The following is a 27,668-nucleotide window of genomic DNA, read 5'->3' on the forward strand; positions in this document are numbered from 1 at the left end:
TTTTTTATAATATTATATCGAAATAATATAAATGATAACTATACTTTTGTCAAATGAGTTATATAATAGTGAATTAAAATGGAATTTGGTAATTCAATAAGTGTTCTTTGTGTGGTTTATGGAGTGTGATGTCTAAATAAATGGAATCTTATCTTTATTGTATCCTTGTCTGATTGCGTTCCAATCAATGAATTCTTCTCGTCCACGACTTTCCAATAGACTATGAAAATAACAAATTCTGGAATTATGCTATCTTCATTGTCATCACCATCAGAAACGAATAATAATTTTATTACTCTTACATTATCAAGAGCTGACTGACAAATTATATTTACATTTTCATTAAAACTAAGTTGTTTATTATCTTTATTATCATGAAATAAGAAACTACTGTACACTCTCGTTATAAGTTATATTTCTATCTACACTCTTACTTACAGGAAAAAATGAAATTGACGTGAGAGTGAGTAGAGCGTCCGATGTAACTTATAACCAGAGTCTACTGTATTACAATAATTTCAGTTTAATCTCATCTCCCAATATTGGTTTTATTTTAAATAATTATTAATAAATTATAATTATAAAATAATTATTTGAAAAATTAGAAAAGTAAATATGTGCATATACTTTTTAAGTTTACTAATTTTTTTATAATTTCTTGTCAGCTGAAATATATTAAAATATTTTTAAAACGAATATAATAGTTTATTATGATTATAATTATAGAGCTTATGATTTACCTATTCATATTTGTAATAATATCACAATAAAAATAAGTGCACAATGATATTTAGAATAAGATGGATTTGCTGCACCGACAAAAAGGCGTTCATCGACTTCACCCCATTCAGGAATGCTACGAGTTTTTTTCATCATCCATTCAAATCCAACCATTCTCAAATGTTTCTTTAATTCTGGCCCTACTTCATTTCTTATACGATTATTATAATCATTTAACCAACGTCTCTGTTCATATTATATATAAATATTATTATAATAAAATGAAAATATATACAAGACACTAATCTGTATCAAGTTTCACTTGGGAATACTTACATGTGCAGGACTCAACATATTAGTATCTATTAGTTTTGGCTCGTAGGGTATCAAGGTCGCATCACGGAATTTAAAAAAACTTTTTCTATCTTGTTGCTTAAAAAAAACAATGTTAATATTAATCATCATAATTTTTTATTATTATTACAAAAAAAAGAAAAAAAATTCCAATTTCAAAACGTTTTTTATCTTTAATAAATTTAAACAGAAAAGTTATAGGAATTTTTTTTTTTTTTTTTTTTTTTTTTTTATATTAAATATCACGTTTAAATTTTATCAATAAAAGTTTGTGAATTTATTTCAAAAATTTATCAAGCTCACGACTTTATATAAATTAATTATTTGAACGGTTCGATATTTTGAACACTTATTCGAGTAAGTTATAGATAAGTTATAGATATAGTATGAGTAAATGATAATTTATAATAAAAATAAAATGAACATACTGGTGAATCTGCTTCTACAACTTCAAGTATATTTTCTAATCGTATTCCAAAATCACCAGCTTTATAATAGCCAGGCTCATTGGATAAAAAATTTCCTGGGCTTAAATAACACGTACATCCAGCTGTTGGCGTTGCATTCATATTATAAGATACACTAATTGGAGCTACAATAAATAAATAATCCTATTATGAATTTATAATAATAGTAAAAAATGAAGATAATATCCATTATTTACGAACGTTCATGAACAGATAAAAAATGGCCAATGCCATGGCCAGTTCCATGCATATAGTCATCATGCATATCCCACAATGGACGTCTTGCCAGAATATCTAGTTGATCTGTTCTCAAATTACTCGGGAAAATTAATGATGCTAATTCAATAGAGCCTATTAATACACGTGTATAAGCTTCTCTTTGTTCTTGTGTTGGTTCACCGAAATGTATTGTTCTCGTTACATCAGTTGTGCCATCGAAATACTGGCCGCCTGAGTCTATTACTAACGTTGAATTTAAATCAATCATTAAACTGGTACGATCGCTTGGTTCATAATGTGGTAATGCACCATGTGGACCATAACCGGCTATTGTAGGAAAAGCAATACCCTGATTGTAATCCATTTCAAGCCGAAATTCATTAACAACTCTAGCTACTTGCATCTCGTCCCATTTAGTTGTTTTGTATTTCAATTGTTGATCGATATAAGCCATAAAATCACACATTGCAACTGCATCACGTAAATGTGCTTTTCTCATTCCTAATATTTCAATATCATTTTTAATAGCACGTAATTCAATTATTGGAGATGGTTTTGGTAAACGTTTCTCAGCTGGAATCTATTGTAAAATGTTGAATTCTATTTAATATTCAGGTAAATAAATTTTAATATTTTAGTAATTATAATTCTGTTAACTAAAAAAAAAATTATTGAGGATTTCAGTAATCACAAATATATATTGAGAAAATGTAATAAAATTAATATTAATATCAAAGCGGGTAAGTTCTGCTCCGTGTTTTCCGATGCCGCGGGCGCCAAGGCGTCCTACGTCTCCGGAGAACATGTTAACGAAGAAGTAAGAGCTTGAACGACGCGTTTACCTTCTGTTCTGTATGTACGTGAAAATATCGTGCGCCAGCAATCGAGCGAGAGGGAGAGAGAGAGAGAGAGAGATTGAGAGTAAAAGTAAGTGTGAAAACATTGAAGGAAATGTAATGTGTGTAGATAATTATTATTGAATAGTTTAAATAAAATAAATAATAATATGATAATAGGGTAGTGAGTAAGAATATATGGATTGAGATTATCTTTAGTTTATCATAGTACTGAGGCGTGTCCACACGTCACGGGAAGATCAAGCTAAGCTCAACGATCCCCGAGTGGACAGGATATCATGCTATTGAGGGTATGGTTGGAACTAGGATTATCTCATCTAAATCGTGCGCTGCGCGCACACGCAACCTCTAGTGCATTTCACGTTTACCGAGATCGTGCTTGCGAGCGAGAAGGTGACTAATAAAGAAGAGTTGTGTACGAGGAAATCATGAAGAGTTGGCAGCTCTTTGGTTTTAAAGAAAAATTGTTATGATATACATCGAATTAATAATTAAATTTTAATAAATTTATATATCACTACATACGGATATGTAAATTTTTCGTGACGCTCCTTGAGCATATCCACAGTAAGAAGGTAACCATACTTTACTCCATGTTTGAGACATAGTTCGTAAATCATTCCAGATTTCTGAGTAACTTTGTAATCTGTATTTTTAAAATAAATTTTTTTTGTTTATTATTTTTTATTAATTATACTGATAAGATAATTACACTTTATAAATTAATATTTATTAAACCTGACACAATCTGCATGATAACAACCATCAGTTTTTAAATGTATATCGACAGATCTTAAAATTTTATGTCGATCAGCATAAAGGTAAATAGATCCTTGGGTAATAATTACATAAGATTTTAATACAGGTGTGTTTGGTAAATCCCAACCCCGAATATTTAATAACCAAGCTATGTCATCAAGAGCGGTTACTACTAATGCATCTGCTGCAGATAATTCCATTTTCAATCTTACTTGTCGTACTTTTTCTTGCCATGGTTTGCCAGCAAATTTTATTTCTAATGGATAAGCGGCGTATGAATTATTTTTTGGACGCCCGACTTGCCAAATTAAATCAATTAAATTTGTTGTTACGGCTATCAAATGTACCGATGACTGTGCTACATAAACATATTTTTTTATAATCTTACTTCAATGGACTGGTGATTTTCGTAAAATAATTAAACCTAAATTATACCTAGTTGGTTTTCCCATGATTCCCATATAAATGCTGGGATTAGCATTGGATCAGCTCCTATTCTAACTTCTGTACGGTTGTCAAATTCATTAATTAACCATTCTGTTATGGATGGAACCTATAAAAATAAATTTTTTGATATCGAGAAAAGAATTTCGCAAAAAAAAATTTATTTACATGATTTCGATTATTGTAATAAACATTAAATAAGATGATATAATTTTTTTTCGATTTCACTAAAGTTTTTCTTTGTACAGAATTAGGACCATCGAACAAAATCGTCCAAGAACAAATATAAATTAATTTTTGAAAATTTTCCGATCATATAAAGTAGCATCTATGACAAAATAGTTGGTAATAGATATTTTTAAATAGAAGAGATTTTGTTAGTTGAAAAAACAAAAAAATAAAAAACAAAATGTTTTATTGAAAAATTGTTTAGATTTTAATGAAAATTTTTCAAACTAAATATCATGTATTAACTAATTTCAGAGGATTTTTTACTGTAATCTTCGATTTAAAGCTAAATTTTTTTCGTTGTTCATTTGATTATAAATGTCAAATTTTACAATAATTTCCTAGAAAAAAATTTTCTCTATCCTGAAAAAAAAAAATATTATGAAAAATTAATGAGGAATAAAACATTTTTAACTAGAATATTTTTTAATAAATAAAATTGATTATAAAAATTTGTTTTGGTTAAATTCTTAGTTAAATGATTTTAATGGTGAGAATAAATAGTTAACTTAAAATGTAACATTGTTTTTTACCAATGAATAGTAACTCATATTTTTTTTTTTGTAATTTTTTTATTGGTCGAAATTCAATTCACGTGAGTGATTATTTTTACCACATTTACTTCATTTACTTAAGTTTTGTGATGATTTATGGAATAATTTTAAAGTTAAAAGCACCCACTAGTTAACTGAAAATAATTCCCTCGCATTTTTTGAAATATTAATTTTGATTTAAAATTGTGAGACCACTCAGAATATCCACTTCCCAAGCTCTTTGAATCAAATCCAAAGAGTGAACGATCATCGATGGCTGAATTCTCGACGAAAGTCAAGATTTCAGCCTTCCTCACGCTCAGGGAAGAGGATTACTCCTCGTCATCGTGGCTGTATCGACTCAACTATAGAGTAGAGAGGATGTGAAGATATACTACAGAAATGATCCTGTGAAGTATGATCTTAATTTAACTGCGCATTTGAATGGCTTTTAAAAAGTCTATGATAAGTGACTGAAGCGGAACAAAAAAAATTATTTGGCCACCTAGCGGCTGACGCTGAACTACAATAATTTTACGCTGGTATGTAGATTTAAATCTATCATTATGCTATGCTATACGTATCAGGGTGTTTCATAAAAAAAAAAAACAAATTTTTTTATGGTATCCAAAAATTGAAAGTATACCTGAAAATAAACAATTTTGTACCAATCTAAGCTCTTAATAATAATATTAAGGTTTGCCTCAATCTATTTTTTTTCCTATTCACTATTTAAATAACACGAGAAAAAAAAATGATTTTTTTTAGAATTTTCTAGCTCACAAACCAATCGACGGATTTTTATGCACGATAATGATTTTTTTAGGAAATTGAACGCTCTGCAAAAAAAGTTACTTATCATTTTTTGATAAATCCAACTGTTCAAAAGTTATTTGAGATGAAAATAAAATTTATAGTAAATTTTGAGATCTTTTTACTTTTCCGGCGAAACTATCAATTCTACCACAAAATGTCATAAGAACTTTTTTGTACGTAATTTCATTCTCTACAAATTATTACTGATCAAGTTTTTTGAAATTCTGCATTGTTTTCTAATTATCTTCATTTCAATGTCAAGCTCTTAAAATCAATCAGAAAACTATTTTTTTAAAAGCTTGACATTGAAATGAAAATAACTAGGAAATAATGCGGAATTTCGAAAAACTTTATCTGTAATAATTTGTAAAAAATAAAATTACGTACAAAAAAGTTCTTATGACATTTTGTGATAGGATCGATAGTTTCGCTGGAAGAGTAAAAAGATCTCAAAATTTACTATAAATTTTATTTTCATTTCAAATAACTTTTGAACAGTTGGATTTATTAAAAAATGATAAGTAACTTTCTTTGTAGAGCGCTCAATTTCCTACATAAATCATCATCGTTCATAAAAATCTGTCGATTGGTTTGTGAGCTAGAAAATTCTAAAAAAAAAAATTTTTTTTTCCCGTGTTATTTAAATGGAAAGTAGAAAAATAGATTGAGGCAAACCTTAATATTATTATTAAAAGCTTGGATTGGTACAAAAATATTCATTTTCAAGTATACTTTCAATTTTTGGATAGCATCAAAAAAATTGTTTTTTTTTTTTTTTTTGAAATACCCTAATACGTATACTTAAAACAAGTTGTATAAAATTCATAAATTATTGTCAACAACTACTTACTCCCTTATGGCCGTATTTCATAAGAATCCAATTGCAGTCGAGTTGTTGGTCAGCTTGAAGGTGATACCTTCCATCGGTCCACAATACTGCTTTATTTGAAGTAATTAAAGCTTCCCCAGCGCTTCCGTAAAATCCAGTTAAAAATTCTCGTCTCATATCATGTGGTGAAACACTTTCACTCTGAGAAATACAATACAATTAAAACTTTTTTATAAAACAAAACGAAAAAAGGAGAAATTTTTGTTTCCAACAATTGTTATTTTAATAAATTATTTATAAAAAAAATTACTTGAATACAAAAATGTTAGGATAAAAATAAGGTAACAATAAAATGATTTAAAATTGCTAAAATATTAAATTTAAAGATTGTTTCACTCAAAATAAACATAGTATGCAGTGATTATATACCTGATGATCATCATCGGATGTAATAATATAGCCATCAAGTGGTTTATCGTGTACTGAAGTCATGCGAACCATCTCCGATCTTAACTGTCGTAATGTAATTGATGAATCAAATCTATCTGCAGGTTGATTGTCAAATTCACTTTTAGGACAAGCTGTTCTTTTTGATCCATTGTAATCCAGTGGTGATTGTGATATACCGTATTCATCTTGATTAGACATCAAACCTATGATAAGAGTTGTGAAATATTAAAATAATTGTTTTTAAATAAATTAATAATTTTGATTATTAAAATATTTTTATTACAAATAATTAAAGAAAAAAAAGTAATTGGAGGCGCCGGGTATCGATCCCGGTACCTCTCGCATGCTAAGCGAGCGCTCTACCATCTGAGCTACGCCCCCGTTGAGTTGAAATTAGTGGATTAAGAGACGTACCTAAGTTACAAGATCGATTTTTGACTAATGAATAACATAAGTTAACCATTTTTTATAAACATTGAATAAAATATTAATACTTGTTGCAAAATGAAATTATATATATTGTTCTAATCTAATATTGATAATTTATTAACAATAAAAAAAATATTTATTTGATACAACTAAGTTATATAAGAAAGAAAAAAATTTTCAAAGCAGCTGATAGCATTTTAAAGCCTCAAAAATGTTGATAAACATCTAACAAATCTTATGGAAATCCAGAGGGTGCATCGAGTGGTGCTTGAATATTAGGATTTTATATTGTTACTGGAGGTTGAACACTTTTGTACTCTCTCTGCGAAACAATATATTCAAGACACCATAAAAATTTTAAATTTCACAATAGTTTTATGCCATATTGAAATTATTGACTCTTTAGTGTCTGATTAGTAAGTTTATCTTAGATCTAAGTAGATATAAGACATAAAGACATAGACTAAAGACTCTACAAAACTATTCTAGTAAACATCACGTACAGTATAGTGAGTATAAGATACTATAGAGTAGTGAGAAAGTAAAGGGCACTTTGCTTGATACGATTTCTTGTTCATATGTTCTCCGGATTAAATTTAGTTGCCACGCATGGCGCTATGATTCATCAGACATGTTATCGCACTACTGTTCCTATATGTTGAAAGTTCAGTGCTCCCATGCTGTAGACTCGAAGAATCTAGTGGCCCCTCTCGATAGTATTGACTACATTCATAAATTCAAATGCATAATTAGTCAGTATACATTATAATTTTTTTTTTTTTTTTTTTGGTGGATCAATTTTAGAGTTACAGAATATGTAGAATAATTTCGAAATTTTATACTTGAACTTCGGTATGGTGTTCTATCCCTGTACACGAAGAGAAAAAAATCGCCAGATTAAGTATACGTATCGCTATTCTGGCTATACGCTGTATAGTCATCTTACTTAACACGATATGCCGTATAACCAATTCAGCTATACTATCCTTACAGTGGCGATCCGTATACTTATTTTAGGCATTTCATGAATCGCTGACATGACTATTACACAAACTCTGTATTTAGGCATCCGACAACCGAGAACGATGATACGTATAGCCAATTTAGCTATACGGATCCTTACGCTGGCGATACAAATACCTATATTAACGAAACTACATATTGTTACAGAGGCTATTCGTCGTATTGTTAAATTAAATAAACGAATACTTATCCTAACCTAAATACGTATCTTTATTTTAACGATACTATAGATTATTAAAATAATATGAGAGTATTCCTAAATTAAGTATATGAGTCGTTATTCTGATGATACGGCATTTGAGGATACATTGGATAGTCATTCTGGCGATATTTTTCTCTCGGTGTACTATTGAAAATTATGTTTTTTTTTCTGAAATACGCCGCACACTGATAAACCGTGATTAATAAAAAATAAAAATAAATTAATAATAAAAGTAATAATAAAGCAATTAATTACTGCAATAAGAATAATTAATAATTATTAATAAAGTAATAATTTAGCAATTAATTACTGTTTTGTGAAGAAAATTGCGAAAGTTACTAACTTTTATTTTATAAATTCGATATCACTGATCAATTGTTAGTTAAAAAAACTTTCATTCATCATTATAAATTAATTTACAATATACATAATTAGAATAAGTGGCAAATAATAAAATGAAAAATTAGTATAGGGGATGGTGGGGCAAAGTGGGCCCCTGGGAGCAGAGTGGGCTCCTTAAAATTTTAAAAATTTCAAAAAATAAGGGGGCACAGTGGGCCCCTCAAAATTTTCTATACGTCAATACATTCGGACGGATAATAAGCTTATTGAAATTTCTTATATAATGAGGGATAAAATAGACTACTAAAACTCTTCATTAAATATAATTTATCAAGAAAGTTAAAGATAGGCGAGCCTGGGACATGACGGTCCTCTTAAGCCGGTTTGTTCTTTTTGTGGCTTTCTACTATCAAATTCGTTTATTTTCCGTCAATTTCGAAAGAATCAGTCGAAATTTTGCAAAAAATAGAAAAAAAAATTTTTTTTCTGGGGCACGACGGCCCCCTTCTCAAAAAATTATAAAAAAATTTTTTTTTTTTTATTTTTCGTCAAGTTATGACCTCTATAATGTTTTTGTCATATTTAAGGCCAATATGTAATACGTGGGGTGAAATGGACCACTCGAAAAAAAATTGAAAACGGAAAATAAAAAAATAAAAAAATTTTTCGTTACAATTTTTTTTTCGAGTGGTCTATTTTGTCCCACATATCACATATTCGCCTAGAATATGATAAAAACATTACAGAGGACATAACTTGACGGAAAATAAAAAAAAATAAAATTTTTACCTAATTTTTGAGGAGTGCCCACTCTGCCCCTGATTTTCGATTTTTCAATTTTAATCGACGCAGCATAATAAAGTGAAAATAAGTATCAAGGGTCTTAAAATAAGTAAACGCGATGTAAAAATGAATGATATTATAATTATTTTCCTTAAGGGGCCCACTCTGCCCCCCCCCCTTCCCTACTAATAGATACTGATTTTTTGCTCATAAAAATACTGAAAATTTTTAACTCTTATTTTATAAATTCTATCCCATTGACTAATAATTAATATAAAATTTTATTTATTCGTTATTATATAAATTAATTTATTGTATATATATATATATATATATATATATCGAATAAGTGGTAAATAATAAAATAAAAAATTCGTATACTAGATCTTCATATATTAATATGTACGTTTACTAATTTTTTGGTTCCGCATTTTTAAAATTTTTCTATGGTTATTTAAATAGTAATAACTGTAGATACCAATTTATCGATTCTTTTTCATATTAATTTTACTATACGAAATTACATATTTTGCTCTTCTATGAGTATCAAATTATAACATAAATAATAGTCATTTTGTAATATATATAATGATTCTGGCTTGATATTAGGATCGAATATACTAATTTTTAGTCGAAAATAAACTACAAACTATTAAAATTTCAGCATCATTTTTTTCCGTGTACTTAAGTATATTAAATATTAAAATATTTTTGAAGCTCAATTTGTCCGTGTAATAATTTCTTATTGCATTGAATAAGATAAAGAGGTGATTAGAACTCAGTCAAGTATACATAATAATATTCTTCTTCTATAGACCTTCTGAATATTTTTGGTTATAATCTTTCTGGAAATGTTAATCTGAAAGACCGGGTGTTAGCTTTGGAGATAATATCTCTATAACTTTCGGAGATTGTGTTGAGAGTGCTTATATTTAGTAAAAGTTCCAGTGGTGCTTCCGTGATACCATCAATTTGTTAAAGTCTATTCATGAATGTGATAATGCATCAGAGTAGTTTAACTATATAACCTCGAACTGTTTCTTACAAAGAAGAGCTCTTATTCGCAATTCACTAATTCTACACTTGGAGTTAAAATAATTTCTACGGCAAAGTCGATACCAATTAGCAGAGATTTCTGCTGGTGATGTGAGAGTCTATTGTAATAAACTCTATGAATAATAAGCTACTTACAGTACACGAAATTGATCGTATAAAACATGTTCTATAGGATAATGAAACATATATTAATGTTTTCAAAACTATTAAAATGCAAATTTCAATTTCTCGTTCATTACTATCAAAAATTAAAAAAAAAGGTCGACCCACTTTTATAAGTTCCTTTCAATATAAAACTAAGCATCTGGATTTAAAACGAATATGCAATTCTATTACTTGTAGAATTCAGTTACTTCAATCAAATTCAACTCGATATCAACGAAAATGATGCTTTAAATATAATTTATCAAAGAAGGGATTAGCTGATTTAATATCGTATAGTAAAATTTGTGGTACCTAAAGTACTATCAATAATATTGAACACAATGTCGATTGGTATGAAATAAATGGTGTAACATTTAGGGCTGGTATGACTATATGCAAAATGACCAACGAATTTGGTAATATTACATTCTATATAATCGAAGAGATGTTTGTCAATGATGAGAATGATAAAATTCTCAAAATGCATTATATTTTATTAGAAACTAGTAGATATTACTCTCATTTTACGCCGTATTGTGTATCTAAAATCATTTCTATAGACAAAACATACTATACAAGAATTTAGATCTCTTCTTTTAATGCTACATTGTATTAGAGATCATTTATTGATAAGTATTACTAAAAACTAGTTTCTTATAAATGATGTAACCATTGTCCGACCAAAATCAAATCAAATCTGCATAATCAAAAAGAAAAGAAGTTTCTGGAAACCTTTAATTGCCGAAAGTAGAGAAAGGCTCCTCATCAATGTCGAAGTAGGATTATTTACATATAAAATTCTCAAATAAAATTAATCGACACTTTTATTACATTTTCAATTATTATACGTAGAATGTCGCCGATATCAAAAAAGCAGTTACTACAAAGCAAGAGAAAATGCTTGGAATGAGCCTAACTGTTCAACCTTTTATAATAACAATTGGAGAAGATTCGAAATCCGTAAAGAAGATATAAATTCGAGTCGATGAGTATCAGTACAAAGTGACATCAGTGTTGAAAGGTATTGAGTTGATCGGCAAAATATTTCTCACATATTCGATGTGAGTTATCCCTTAGTATGCGAGCATTTATGGTATCTCATTCAATGGTATATTTATGTGATGTTCATACTTAATTTGGCAATCAGATTCCGTTTATTTGTACTATTGTTAATCGCTTGAAAAAAAGTAAAAATCTAGATGTCGGTTGGCCCTGTGAGCTAGCCCCAAAACTTTGCGTGGTTTTCGAGCTCTTTGAGCTCGAAATACCTTTGCTCCCTTGTTTATGATGAGTTTTTCAAGCTCAAAAGAGTTACGTTTCATGTTAAAATTGGGAATTTCAGAATTGAAAATAATTAATAACTGAGTGGTTTTTAAATATATTTATCCAAAATTATGTGCAATAAAGGAAAAAAACTATGTTCAGACAGAAATCAATATAAAAGACTAAAGTAAGGATTTAAATGAGTTCTGACTCATATCAAAGCGTTAATATATGAAACATCCAAGAAAAATACTGAAAACGGTGATTCTTTCATTGTTTTGTTGATAATATTAATTAAATTGAAGAATGAGTTACATTACATTACGTGGTAATTGAAAGAGACCATAAAGACAAGGAGTTGAAATGATTTTGAATATATTTTAGTACATTAGGGCCTCAAAACGTTGACATCTGATGAAAACTTGATTTTCAAAAATCGGGGTGAAAACAATAACTTCCCGAATTTTTGAAAATTTACCATTTTCTTAGCGGGAAGTTAAAAAAAATTATTTTTATATTAAAGCTGTCAGTGAAATTAAAAACAAATTTGATTTTAGTGATCCTATGTATGCATTCTTGCATATTTTAAAACCGAAACAAGCTCGGGCTTATACCAGTGCAGCCAAATCGCAGACGAATAGTTCCCCTTCCCAAGCACCGTTTAAGCTGTGAGTGATGCTAAAATGGTGCGAAAGAAGGGGAACTTTTCGTCCGCGATCCGGCTGCACTGGCTTATACCATAAATTTGCTGAGTGTAGTTTTAAAAAAAAAAATTCTCTGGTTTACAAAACTACGTTATACTGCAAGAACTGGACAATGAATGGAAAAAACATGCGTTATTATAAATTTGACCAATTTTAACATTGATTTAAATGTAGATACTGAAGATTACTGGTCTCAAATTCTCAATATAAAAACACTGATGGGCAAGTTATGTTTAAAAATTTAAAAAGAGCCATCTGGCCTTACCCGGAATGGAAAGGTAGATTTCTTATGTAAATACAATAAAGCTACAATAGTGTAATTAATATTTATTTTATAAGCTTAAATATGAATTTCAAGGAAATGAGTTATGCCTTATCAATTAAAAGGTATTAGAAGACTAAGCTGCAAAAATAACCTTTTTTTATTTTTTCTGAAATTTTCAATATCATCAAATTGTTAGAAAAGATGTTTTATAAAATCAAGTATTACAGTGAAAAGAAAATCTAATAGTTTGAATTTTGAGATATTTTTTACAGAATTGAGTTATCATTTTCGGTTCAAAAGTTATTTTAGGAGAAAGCCAGAAAATTTATTTTTATGAAAATCTGAAAAAATTTCAAACACCCACAACTTCCAAACTAATCGACCGATTGGGCTCATCTTCGAACTTGATCAAGGTAATCGTCCAATAAATAAGTGTAAAATTTCATTAAGATCCGTTAAGAATTGCGGGCGCTATTGTGATGACAAGCCGCGTTATATTGTATATATATATATATATACATGCATACATACATAAACTTTTCAGTGAAGGGTATTTTTTGACCCTACTAGGTAAAATAAGATATATGGTGGCAAAATTCTTTGATAATTCGATCATGAGACCCATTGCAATAGGCCGATTTCTAAAGAAATCTACCTAAAAAAAGTTATAAACTTTTTACTTGCTTTACCATTCTCCAATGTTTAAGCTGAAAGAATTTTCAGTGACGTAAAAAATATAAAAACTGATCATAGAAATAATTTATCAACTGATACTTTAACGTCTATTTTAATCACCAAAAATTTTTTATCCAAAGATAATGATATTGTTATTTTTGAGCCGAATGATGAAATGTTAAGTGCTAATATAAGGGATAAGAAAGATGTTTCAATGCTTGTTTAGTTATGTTATAACATAATATAAAAATATAAAATATATTAACTAATATATCATATGTCAAATTCATAATTGTTAATTATAAAATTTATAAAGTGAAGAATGGTAATTTAATAAATAATAATGAAGTAATTATTTCATGTTTATTATTTTGAAAACTTTAAGGTTATAAATAGATTTTATATTTCCCGCTCACAAAATAGAGTTGGTAACTCTGATTTCAATATCGGGTAAAAACGGGTAATTGAACTTAGAGGAGAGGGTAATTCTAATTTGTCCCATCGGCAATACTGATTAATTATTTGTATTAAATTTTGTTTTTTTAATCATATTTTAAGAATCGTACGCATTTTCACAATATGCAGAAACTTTGTTTACAATTTTCTCAGAAAAAAATAAGAATTTTCAAAAAAGTTTTTTTTTTTATTATATGAATTTATTTTGTTGATTATACATATCAATTTTTTCGTTGTGAGCTTTATTTAAATTTTCTGGGTATAACTTGAATCTGGTTGAAGAACTTGAAGAACAAAACCTAAATGAAATCCTCAAAAAGTTCTGCCAAGGTGAGATGATTCAAAAAATAAATATTAAGAATTAATTAATTTTTGGTTTATATTAAACGATTTTCATTATAGGAATTCTTCGATCACAATAAAGACTACATCCAACGGAGTTAAGTGGGAGCTAATGGACAAATTATATGTATTTCGTGATTGAAAACGCTTTAGCAATGACAAAATATTAAATTTTACTTTGTAAAATAAATTCTTAATTTTATTTAAACTACTGAACTTTTTAATAAAATTTTTTTTTTTTTATTATAATATCAAGTAGTATAAAAAAAATTTGTACTACAATTACAAAGGGAATATAAGTTTGTTGAGTATGATGGTATACAATGATGTACATACTGAATCATTGAGCGTTAAATAAAAATAATTGAGTAAAAGAAAACTATAATGAAAACTCGTTGGAGCTGGTAGGATTTGTCTAGCTTTACACTAGATACTCTTAAACACTATACAGTTAACTTTCGCATTGCTGCAGCCGTTGCTTCGTCACTCGCTCTGTTGTCTAGAAGTTATCCGGAGAGCAGAATAACGCGTTACTTACACTACCGTATGTAGCTAAATAATCTCCCATATTAGACATTTCTAATAATTCAAGAGCGCTACTATTAAGCTTGCAATCTTCACAGAAATATTTAAAAAAAATTCATGTACTAAATTTGTTTATATTAGAATTTTTTTTTCTTTGCATTATAGATTATTAATAATATTTAAGATTTATTTTTAAAAATATATACGTATATAAGTAAATCGAAAGTGAGTGATGAAACTCAGTTGGTGAAGGGGACGCTGAAAGAGATGAGATCAAGATGCTGTGAAAATGGACCATATTTCGAGATGACGATCAACATCTGTTCATCAGGAACACATACTACTAATGTTGGTATTTCTTTAAAATATCTCAACTGGACCATCATTGAACCTCTTTACTTTTCGTCTGGTCTTAGAGTGACTACATCTACTGATCCAATCATTATCAACTCACTTATTTTTTTCATTTAAATACGTTAAATCATTTGTTTGTTTTTTCTTAGGTTCAATTACTGTTTTCTTATTAATTTCTATTTATACTGTATCGTTATTAAAGATATATATTTTTTTTTACAATAATATATCAGTAAGATTCTAAGAAAATATTTCGAAGATACGATTTGGTGGACAAACATCAGTCGATCTATTTTGCCAGGAAGCGGAGTAAGCCCACTGGGGACTACGGCATCAGTGGTTCGCGTCTTGCGATGATTTTCTGCGTCCATCTATTAGGAACGCATGATCAACTAGTAAGATATTTCTTTAAGTTCTAGCTCCTTCAATTCCTATATGCCACTACCTACATTGTACTATCTATAGAAACAATAAAACAAAAGTTTACACGTTATACACTTAATTTATTTCCACACATACTTAAGACGTCTTTTTTTTTTTCTTAGGCAAAATTATTTTTAAAAATATCTGCGTCAATAAAAAAAATTTATTATCAAAGAAAATAATTAAATTTAAATAATCGTATCATTATATATTTGATAAATAAAAAAACCAATATTACTTGACGCAGTCGCTGTCTACAAATCGATAAACCTTAACATCGAAGCTGGGTGTCGCGTGTTATATTGCTGCGAATAGAGTAAAGAATAAAAGGAAGAAAAAAACAGGAATAAAAAGTTGTGTGGAGAACGGACGGATGAGGTTTAAAAAAACATGTAAAACAAATTTTAAAAAAATTTTAAAACGGAAAATGATAAATCTGCATGGGTTGGTAGTTCAATATCCCTTTTACACTACCACATATGATAGTATAGTGAGTGGTTATGATGGAAACACACCACCGACCAGTACAACCAACAATAACATCCTGTTATCCTGAGACTAGTGAGACGCGACGTTGCTTAAGTGGCTAGATTTAATGTAGGGTCCAAGGACTAGAGTGTCCGTGCGGGTGTCTGGAGTCGCGCATGTACGAAGAGTCATTATCGGAAAAAGATGTGACTCCCTTTTTTTTCAGCTTCTTCTGAGGGTCGAAGCGTCGCGGATGCCCGCCACAGGGACAGGGAAACATCTCAATGAGAAAGCTGGTTTATTGGTCGGGGTGCCGTGACAATACGCGCCTATATTACTCACCATTCAATGGATATGAATAGTTTGTATATGAGGGGTTGTGTGTTCATATTGATAACAGGATCAGGAGTCGAAGGGTTGATAAAGTCACAGAACTTTAGTATTAGATTTATTTTTTCGTTTATTGCTGATAAAAATATGATCTTTTATTTTTAAAATGTCAAATTTTAATATTATTAAGTGCTTTGCCCAAATTATTTTTGATATTTTTATATTAGGAGCTTAATTATTGTATGTATTTATTTATGAAATAACGAGGCTTCTTTGAAAAAATGTCAGTTAGGAATATAATTAACGGGTAAATTTATAATAGAAGGCTATGAAAATGAATTTTATCAATAATTTTTCGTTTGAATTGAAAAAAATTAATGTTGTATTAAATGTTATCAAGTGACGTAATCGAAGCTATTGGTAACAAATATGACGAAGAGGTTTCTTGCAACCTACCTCCTTAATAGGAGCGCAGAATCATCGCTGGGGTAATCTCAGATTTTTAATAACTCATTACTTAACAAATTATTCGCTTTTTAAAGTTATTAATTCAAAGATTTTTAGCAATTTAATTTTTTTAACAACACATATATTTATTTTAATCTTCGTTCATTATTGTTTTCAATTATATATTTAAAAATAGGTGTAAAATAAATAACATGCAAAAGAATTCGAATTACATTTTTTAATTTAAACAAATTATTTGTAACAAGTACTAAATTTATTTGTAAATATAATTGTCAGTAGTAAAAAAAAATTTTAATGAATTTTATTTTTAAATAAAGATTTGTTATCATAAATAATGTCGGTGATATCACAGGTACTCAATAACCAATAAATAGACAATCCGATCGGGAAATAGAAGTTCTCGATTGGTTCTCGGAGCCGGGTGGTATACGAAGCTAGAGCTAGATGTAACAAACACTTGTCACAAATATATGTTTGTATTATATATAATAGATACATACATATATGCTCACGTGTGTGTATGTTGGTGTATGATGTACTGTAGACATATTAATACATAGAATTTTGTTAGAAGTGAAGAATCGATAAATCGAACCTCGAGGGAGAGCTTTGAAGCAGCCGACCCGTGGAAACACGACCGGAAATGGAACAGGGAGGCATATTGTAATGTTAGTAAATTCAATACTCATCAATATCCTTTGTAATATAAATGGTGGTGTAGTTTGTTCTGTTATACAGTAACAGTGGTGGTTGTAAATATATTTCAGTTATCAAAGTGCTACCTCTTCGAATAGCTTCGACCCTTCAACAAATATGCGAAAAAGTGTCTTAAACTTTTTTTCAACTACCCTGAATAATTCTTAAAATATATATATTTTTTTCCGTCACTGAGGGTACGTTTTGCTTTGTGTTTATTGGAAAACAAGGGCGGTTTGATACCAGGAACTCACGAAGCTTATGAAAGTAGTTTTTTTAACCCCCTGCAGACTCAGGGGTTGACGGCGTTATGGGTCAGGAGGGAGAGCAATATTCATTCCTTGATATATAGATATATGTCACGTTTGTTTACCCTGCTTCTCCTACTTTTACACACAATGAAAATACCCGGGTGTTACTACTAGGCCGTTCAGTCATGCGAGAGGTTACATTCATCGACCGGTCTTTCATATACACAAGGAACACCTGGAGTTTATGTGAGGCTTTTTTTGAGTTGTTCAGCAATCGATTTCATAACAATAAGTTCTTCGTGCTTGGATAAAAAAAACGTTATTTTTTTTATTAAGCCTCGCCTTTGAAAAAGGAAATAGAATAAAGAATAAGGGAGAGGGAGGGGGGACAAAATGAGTTTACATTTATGTTATATACATATAAGCCCTTTTTCTTAAGGGGCCCATTTGTCTTTACTTTTTCCTATATATTTACGTTACTATAAATTAAAACGAATTTTTAATTTTCGTTATTTCTTTTTATTAAATGTTCAAGTACTAAATCAGAATAGTATTCCAAAATATTACCATTATAAGAAATAATGTAAATAAAGTTAAATTATACATAAGTAAAATTTAATTTTATAGTTTTATATTCATAATTTATATCAAAATTATGAGTATTTATCGAAATTCAATTGAGAAAAAAAGAATTTTCAATAAAAAAATAAGTAAATTTAAAAAAAAATGAATAAGTAATTTAATTCGTCTCTGATCGTTAGGTATTTGAAAAACGCACGAAGAGGTGGCACTGAATGAGCTATGGAATATTAGAGAAGCATCAGAATAAGTAAAATGATTAATCGTTAGTTCATAAAATAATTTACCTACAATTATTATTTAATATCCTATTCAAAAGATTTTAATATCAATACGTGGAATCGTCAGGTAATAACATATTTTATTTTTTCTAATCGTTAACAAATTTTTATCAATGAAAAAAAAAATAATGTCTTGATAAATAAAATATACTTCTTAAATTTTAAATTCATGATTTTTCATTGGATAAATTATTTATGGTCACAATAAATATAGAAATACAAATAATAATAAATTAACGGTAACGTTATAAAACGTCTAGATAGTTTTCAAGAAATTTGGGTAACGAACTGTTGAAAATAATAGTAAGTCAACAATAAAGCGTAGTAAAAATGGCAAATAGAGTACGAAATCGTTGAGCGCACGTGTCTAAAAGTATCGTTGAATCGACGAGTTTGGATGTCCAACTATCGGGAGAGAAGAAAAGAAGCATCAGGTTGTAAAGAATGACGTTTAAACCGGAAGTCATGGGTTAGAACAGATAAAACACTCAATGACCAGGATAGCATAAGATGACAGGTATATTTTATCAAAACTGTCTAATCAATAACAAACAACAAAATGTAAATTGGAATGTTCGAAAAATAAATATAACTATATAACTTTGAAATTTCCATTGGAACGTTGTAAACGGAGAATCCAAAAAATTTGCAATTATACAGGAAAACAGAAAGCGCAGAGAACTATACTTAGTTATCGTATTCCTCTTTCAAGTATACGGAACTTGTTGACTGACGCCTGTTACTACATTTTACAACTGTACTCGCGCGTGCGTATACAAATACACCTTTAACATCACGTCAATGTAACTCACTTATACATTACATTCCTCAATATCTGGTATTACTTCGTCGCGACATACTTACCTGGTACGTCGCGCGACATTTTGTGTTGAAAAAAATTCCAAGAAAATATCTGAGAGATGTTCCACCTTACTAAATACGTACACCACGTGTCTTATATAATCCGACTTTCTATTTTAACAAATAAAAAAAAAAATCGAGGGGATTAAATTTTTTTCCTTTTCCTTGCACATTATATATGAGACTCAAAGCAAGACCTCTTCACCCACAGAGTAGGGTTTCAAAAGAAAATCCATTTAACCGTGGGTGTATTGATTTTAAAAAAAAAATATTTTGTATTTAAGCAATATTTAAGATGTCAAGACTAAATATTGTACATAAAAAGTCGACGAAAAAAAAATGTTCAAATATATATAATAAAAAGATTATAAAAGATGCGTCAGAGAGCACGTATTAGTAGTCGTGGACACGTTTGTACGGCCATTAGTTGGGTAACAATAACCATTTTTTTGTTTACAGATATTGGATAAGTGACAGCACAGCTGAACAGGATCGAATGAACTTCAGGAGGGACATGTTTAACTATACAACAGTCAGTTTGACACAGACAAGGGTCGTTGATCGTTGTATCAAATGTATATAGAGAAATCTAGGAGTCGTTGTGTATAGTAGTCACGTCGTTACGTTACTCAGCTCTCAGTTGAATCGTCACATTAATTAGGGTGGAACAATAGAGAATGAGAGTTTTCATTAGGGTCACATGACTGATAGGAGCTCGAGATTGTGGGTGTTTTACTGCCAATAAGCTGCCAGTCTGACTTACTCAGTGACGTCATATTACTTTGGTTTACATTTTATATATCACTGTTTATAAACAATTTTTTGATTGAGTATATTTATCTTTTATTTATTCAATAAACAATTTTATATAATTATTATTTGTTTGTATAAAAATTAATTAATTTTTTATTAGTTTATGCAACTTGAAATACTGTTTTACAATAAATATTTTTTTATTGTATATATAGTATTGATTTGATATAAAATATATCTTTAACTAACAGAGAGTAAATAAAGGGCCTGACAATCTGTGCGTGGTATTACCAAGGCAGTAGGGGATGCAGGGAGTATTTTAGGGCCTCAGGGCCCCTTTAGTACGCACTCAAGGCCAATATGAAACCAGTCATTGGCCTTGAAAAAATACCTCTACACGTTACCTGCTGTAGTTTAATGCAGTATTCATATGTGAGAGTTTGTGTTTCAGTACGGTAGCACATTAATGTATAAACAAGTATACAAGTACTACATAGTATACATGTACAAATATACATGAAGTAACAGTTGGATTATGCCATACTGAAATGGTGACTTCTCTTTGTATGGTGTTTGAGTCGAATGTGCTCACGCACTGTCTGACGGACGTATACTATCGGGAAAGCATGATCCACACCCTATATACTGACATACTTTACTCCTTTGATGCTCCCATGCTCACTCCTTTACTCCTTTTCGAGAGATACCGAAGATGGGAAACCTGAATCGCATCCAAGTATTCACGGGACACATAAATATCAAGGTTAATTCAAACTCTACACGCTATCCCATTGTTGCTATACTTGTTAAAATTAATAAATATATTTTATATTATATATGTATATAAGTCAACTGAAATTCATTTATAATTCTCAATTTTTAATAGAAAATTTTTTTAATTTATTAGCTATTTATTTGTATTATTTATTATCAACTTAAATGAATTGTGTAGATTATTTATAAATTCAAATATTAAATTATGTATTTAAATTTTAGTTGAAGCCAGAATATAACTTTTGAAATGCAGACATTTGTTAAATGGCCTTGGAATTTTGAATTCAAAATTTTGAAAATCCAAAAAGTAAAGTAATTACATCCAAAAATTTTCACTTAAAATGGAGTCACTTTTATTTTTTCAAAGTGTTATATTCTAAGATCTACTACTTTTATTGATATGAATTTTGCAGTGATTATCTTGCAATCGTCGCCGGACTTATTTATTTTTCAACCCAAAAATATTATTACAGTTTAAATGTATAAGTTGAAGGGGTACGTTAGACCGCTTTGTCTGATGACTAATGCCTTTATTATATCGACTTATACCCGTAAATAATATTTGTTTTTGTTATATCAACCGCGGAAGTTGAATTTTTGAGTCACATGCAGAGGGCACAAACTATACGATTTCTGGCAATCTATAGTTTAGTTAACTTTCCTCGAACTAGTATCGAAAAGTAACTTCTCTCTCTCTATCTGTCTCTACATTCCTGCACGACTACTACAATACGCTATAGATGAGTCGAATTATTTTTTAATTCGACAAACGTCCGCTAGGTAGAACTTTCAAATTAACTAAACAGTAATTAAACATTTTTGACTGTTTGTCTCGCAAATTCAACTTCCGCCGTCGATATGACAAAAAATTTTGTTCGATACTTCATGCTCAAAGGTAAGAACCCTGACAAACTTGAAGACAGGCACGCGTTTGAGGCTATGCATAAACTCTCATCAAGACTTCGTACTATGTCCGGTCTTGATAAGAATGCGCCCATAACCTCAAACTTGTGACGTCACTTCAAGCCGTCAGAATCCCTATCGTTCCGCATACGTATCGAAAATAACTATTACTTTGGTAATGACAATAATCAGTTTATAATATTTCCTAGAAATATTTATGGTTTTAAGTCGATGACTGCATTTGAAGTTAAGCGGATTATTTCGTTAAGAGCATCTGTGACGCTATATAGAGTGTATAGGAATAATAATGCAAACCAAACAAACTTTGGTATTTTCTACGTTATATCGAGTTTTTCGTTAAACAGAGTTTCGTTATATAGAGTTTCCACTGTATATTTATTTTAAATGATATGAAAATAGGAGTGGAAAAAACAAAATTGTGGGAAAAATTTGGTAGTCAATTATTCGGTAATAATAATATTTTAAAACTTGGATTTGCAATAGACAATGATTTTTTAAAGTTCGAAGAATGTTTACCTGCGATGGTTACAAAGGCATTTTAAATTCTTTAGATCTTCAAAATTTATGGAAGAAACTTGTTGAAGAATATCAAATTACATTTCTTCATAAAGAAAGTGGAAAGGTTACGGGTTATAATCTTAGAAAATTAGTAGGAATTTGTCTAAGAAGGAAATTAGATAAAGCTCAACAAATGTCATATTGGGGAAATATGCCATTGCGTGAGGAACAAATCATGGCAGTGACACGCATATGCGTCGTTTTGTTCACGCACGCGCTATTAGGGATGCATAATATGACGACCATATGATTGGGCTACGTTAAGTAACAGCGATGCATTATGTATTACACATATGAACATGTAATATTTATTCTACACATATGCTTATAAATACATACAGTAGAGTTAGTTAAAAATTAAAGATCACAAGCAAACTCTGTTCTGCATGTGGAGTATAGTGTACATATACCTAGTATGTATATAGTATCTAAGCTCTGTCTTCTTTTCAGCGGATAATGTGCTCTCTATGTGTGACGAGTGACGAGTTGCACAAAGACCGAAACGTCGAACAAAGAAAAAACATGTGAGGCAGCAGGAGAACACGATGTTATAGGGGTTGCAGTAGTACATAATGGGTAGGCCTAAAGGACAGTGACTCGTTTTATTGTACCCTCATCGTCAAGGCCGATCACGGGGTCACGAGTTGTCATCATTTATATGTGTCATAACGCTTACGTACTTCTGCACTACATGAATTGCATATTTAATTCTTTGCAATTACTTTCATCTAAGGATCTTGAAGTTCGTGGCTATAAGAGAGCTGAAGTAATTGTTTATAATATTAATATTGAAACAATAAAATTGATGAAATTATGATGAATATAAATGATTTATAGAAATATAAAAATATATTTTAAGTGTAATTTTGGTTTTAAAGTATTTAACGTATCGCTACTGAAGGTAGAAATGTATTCTAAAGACGCTTGACCGCACTCGGACAATGGCGCTGAGAACATGGGCCAGGATGAGAATCAGGAGTCTAGGAAGTCCTCGAGTAACCCTAGATATTGAGTATCTGCATGTTCTCTTTTAGTTCGTCTTGTTGAAATTAAAAATATTTAAGAAAAAACGAATTTAAAAATAAATATAAAATAAAATATTAATATAATGATTCCATGTGGAATTATACAGTGACTTCCTTAGAGAGGCTGGAAGCTGAATCCTGGATTAGGTGAGTAAAGGAGAGGACTAGGAATGAAGATATTGAAGGAAGTCTTATGTGTGTTGTAAGTCTATTTTAAAAATAGCAACAAAGATTAAATATGGTGATTTTATTTGTTTTGAGAGAAAGCGTGAGATTAGGCGAGCGGATTAGGTATGTGTTGTGTTGGAATAGTCGTGTAACATGCCGTGAATCTGTCAGTTGTTGGTAAACTACGGCTTAGAAAGCTACGGGAAGCATGATGAACATAGAGGTAGTTCGTTGAGCTAAACGCGTTTAGGATTCTTGCGGATTCCCTCCAAAACGCGTACTATACTCACTACTAGCTAGACTATACTCCAAACTACCTCTCTTTTCTCTACATATCTCCTGACATTCTCTATACTCTATACTGTATCTCCTGCTATCCAGTGTAGCCAGAGTAGACAGTAGTGTTATCTCACTGTACCCGCATGGTAACACTCATCCCAACGCTATCTTATATCTATTTATTATACTTCTATCAATCAAATTAGATTAAGACATCTTCATTAATATTTTGATGCCAATATTTAAATCGTATGGTATAGAAATTTTTTTTTCTTCTTAATATTATTATCATTATTATTATTTTTATGAATAAATGTACGTTCAAAAGTATTTTGTGCTTGACGCAAACGACACATTTCTACTTACATAATTTTCTAGTGGCTGACGAGCGTAAAAGGGTTCATGGTAAACGTTCCAAAGTGAATTTTTACCGAGTACTCAGTCATAAAAGCAATTGTCATAAAATGTAGTAGCGCATAAAAGTTAAAAAAATAAAAATATAAAATGCAAGGTGCTGAGGATACCGATCTTAGTACCTTTTACATTACTTAGGTAGTTGAAATAGAAATATTTTTTAGTGATCATAAATTTTTTCATTTTTCAGTTGAGAATAAGCATAAGAATATTTTTATATTTCTATTTTAAGTGAAAATTTGAATTGCTAATAAAAATAATCAAAGTGATATGAGTTTTTTTAGGAAATAATAAATTTATGTATAAAAAGTTATATATATATACATATATATATATATATATATATATATATATATATATATATATATATATATATATATATATATATATATATATATATATATATATATATATATTTATTAATGTGTGATGCTCCGGTCAATGATGTCATAACAAATATTTACTAAAATACTATCACTCACTTTTTAAGATCACATCAGGGTGAAAAACAATTTTTTTTTCTTTCATTCTCCGAAAACTTGAACAAGCTAAAGTTTTTAAAATCATTAAACTGAATACGACAGTTTTTTTTATGTAACTTGTAAAACTATGACTGTATGATGTTTTAAATAAATCTTCTCGTTATGGAATTGCACAGTAAAAAAAGATTCGTCAAAATTGACACTTTCGTGTGTAGAACGATCGATTGACACTTATTTATATGTTATTTCAACGTACGCCGTTTGTTTTAAAAAAGTTACATTCGTGTATGTTAAAAGTAACACGTCATGAGTGTCAAAATTCTCGAAAACGTAACCTTCAGTTTTAACACCCTCATATGTTATTTGCAACACTTGAAGAGTGTTGAATTTAACATACGCTTTTGTGATACTTGGACACTTCGCAAAAATATTTTTTACATTATTTAATGTAAAGTTAAAATCAATGAAACAACTGTAGATAATTGATTCTTCAGCAGTGAAATATTAAAAATAACAATAATATCAGTAAAAATAATAGAATAATAATAATAATAATAATAATAATAATAATAATAATAAAAATAATAATATCATGTATTGTTCAATATATATGTATATATTGTAACAAATGTGATATATACAATCATTTATTATTATTTTCTTAAAATGTTCTTAAAATTAATCCAATAAAATTATAAAATGAAATGAATAATAAAAAATGCCAGCCGATCATTACAAGAGTGTAGTTACACGATGGGTAGCACGTCGTACTTCCCCCCCTAAAAAAACAACCGAGGCAATAGTTTTAACTTTTTACTTGAAATTATTCAAAAATTCTTTTATTTCGGTCGAAATTATTTTTAACATATTTTGTGTATTGATTTCACAGTAATATATAAAAAGTGTTACTTTCGTATAAAATAACATTTTTTTGTGTTAAAAAGTCAATCGATTGTGGCAGTTGAAACAAGATAAATATTGTATGTTAAATTGATACACAAAAGTGTTGAAAATTCAACACTCAGAATTTTAACATACGCTTTTTTTTACACTTTGACGATTCGTTTTTTACTGTGTGTAAAGCAAAATTAATAAGAGAACTTTGCTAAAACTCGCATTTTCCATGTTAAAGTAGTAGTATTATATAAGTAGACTTATAATAAGCTCTGGATTATTTCAATTGAAATTAAATAAGCAGTCTTTCATGGTCCTTATGATCATAAACTAAAAAATTTTACCATAATATTTCATTTGTATTAACATATATATGTACATTTATTTTGACTTTATGCTAATTAATCATTTACAAGAATTTTAACTGAGAAGTTGTTAATTCCATAAATTGATAATGCCATTTTCTTTTTTTTTTTTTCATTTCACACAAGATGTCTTTTTGAATGCAGTTAGAGAAGGTCATTTGTTGCTAGTATGTCTGTGAAGTCATTTATCGTGATATTTTTAAAGTTCTTGTGCAGGTTTGAATAAGGTGATTTACAGTGAAGTACGAAGGTATAAATTTTCTTTCAATTTTTTATTTTTTAATTCCGATGAAACATCTTTTATCGATTGGAAAGGTGTGCTCAGTGACCTGGATTTATTATTCTTTTATTGTTTGTAAATTATTTATAAATAGTGTATGATTGAAAACCATCACAATCACTTATCGATTTAATGAGTCATTGAATATACACTTATCCAAAAAATTAAAGGAACAGGAAAATTTTATAAATTTTTTAGTGATTTTTGGAAGGCTGTATTTTCGTAAAAAATGGTCGTATCGAAACAATATAAAAGGTAAATAAAAGCTTAGAATCTCTAGTTCAAAGATATCTCAGCAAAATCATTTTTTGAGCCACGGGTTTTGCGAAATCATAAGAAATAGCTCGAGACAACGATTTTCTAAATTTTTCGGTATTGTTTTTCGGATCACGGGGTTGGGAAATTTTTTTCAAAGAAACCAATTCATGGCTCGTTTAGAAAATTTATTCAGCTACAATTTGATTTTTTTTTATTCTTTGTACGACAATTCGCTGCTGAGATGTCAGCCTTCAAATGAAAAAGGATTCTTTTGTCTTTGATTATCGTCTCATCAACTAATAGTCGGACAGTAATTTCGAGGGCAGCTTTGGAAACTTGAATAAAACCCTCACAAGCCTAATTTTCGATTTTAGAAAAAACAAATTTTTTTTTCATCATAGGTTACTTTTCTTAATATTTTGAAGCGGCAACATTTACAAAATCTCGTAGTATAATTATAGTTTAATCATAGATTTTTAATGTGAATAAATAGATTTTGAATAATTATGAAACTTCATAATTGGTAGAAATAGATAGATAATTAAATCGGAAGTTAATACCCACTACACCTAAATGGATCACTGGTCTACTTATAACAGACAATGATCAAGTATTTCTAATTGCCCAGATTAAATTCAATGTAATACTGTTCTTCTGAATAGAGGCCATTTGGCTCTTCTATCAGGGTATTATTTTCTTATACTTTGTATAAATACCCTCAATAAATTCATACAAATACATTTATGTCCGAAGAAGAGAATTCGTGTGCAGAATGGTGACCATGGGTTTTCTAAACTTGTGTTTTACATTTTTTAAATCGAGAATTACAAAAGTTAAATTTATGATTTCGTAAATGATTTTTAATATTTATTCCATTATTTTAATCATATAATCACTC

The 27,668-nt window shown here is 29.3% G+C and overlaps 1 protein-coding gene and 2 non-coding genes across 4 annotated transcripts in view; all 3 read right to left on the reverse strand.

Moving 5' to 3' along the window:
- LOC103573955 (xaa-Pro aminopeptidase ApepP) overlaps positions 1–27,668 on the reverse strand; it is a 41,159-nt gene continuing 13,491 nt past the window's right edge. For both annotated transcript variants that reach the window (XM_053741288.1, XM_053741289.1), the window contains exons 2-11: positions 6,656–6,879; positions 6,248–6,427; positions 3,812–3,929; positions 3,356–3,734; positions 3,143–3,263; positions 1,743–2,340; positions 1,503–1,666; positions 1,057–1,152; positions 741–966; positions 1–665 (exon numbers count right to left, since the gene is read on the reverse strand). In XM_053741288.1, coding sequence (XP_053597263.1) covers positions 745–966; positions 1,057–1,152; positions 1,503–1,666; positions 1,743–2,340; positions 3,143–3,263; positions 3,356–3,734; positions 3,812–3,929; positions 6,248–6,427; positions 6,656–6,879 — 2,102 coding nt within the window. In that variant the 3' untranslated portion in view covers positions 1–665; positions 741–744. The remainder of the gene's footprint in view (positions 666–740; positions 967–1,056; positions 1,153–1,502; positions 1,667–1,742; positions 2,341–3,142; positions 3,264–3,355; positions 3,735–3,811; positions 3,930–6,247; positions 6,428–6,655; positions 6,880–27,668) is intronic.
- On the reverse strand, positions 4,793–5,006 carry LOC128668498 (small nucleolar RNA U3). Its single transcript, XR_008404175.1, has one exon. It is a non-coding gene; the product is annotated as a small nucleolar RNA U3 (small nucleolar RNA).
- On the reverse strand, positions 6,985–7,057 carry Trnaa-agc (transfer RNA alanine (anticodon AGC)). The gene has a single exon. It is a non-coding gene; the product is annotated as a tRNA-Ala (tRNA).

Source organism: Microplitis demolitor, chromosome 8 (assembly GCF_026212275.2).
Source record: "Microplitis demolitor isolate Queensland-Clemson2020A chromosome 8, iyMicDemo2.1a, whole genome shotgun sequence".
In the NCBI taxonomy this organism is placed as follows: domain Eukaryota; kingdom Metazoa; phylum Arthropoda; class Insecta; order Hymenoptera; family Braconidae; genus Microplitis; species Microplitis demolitor.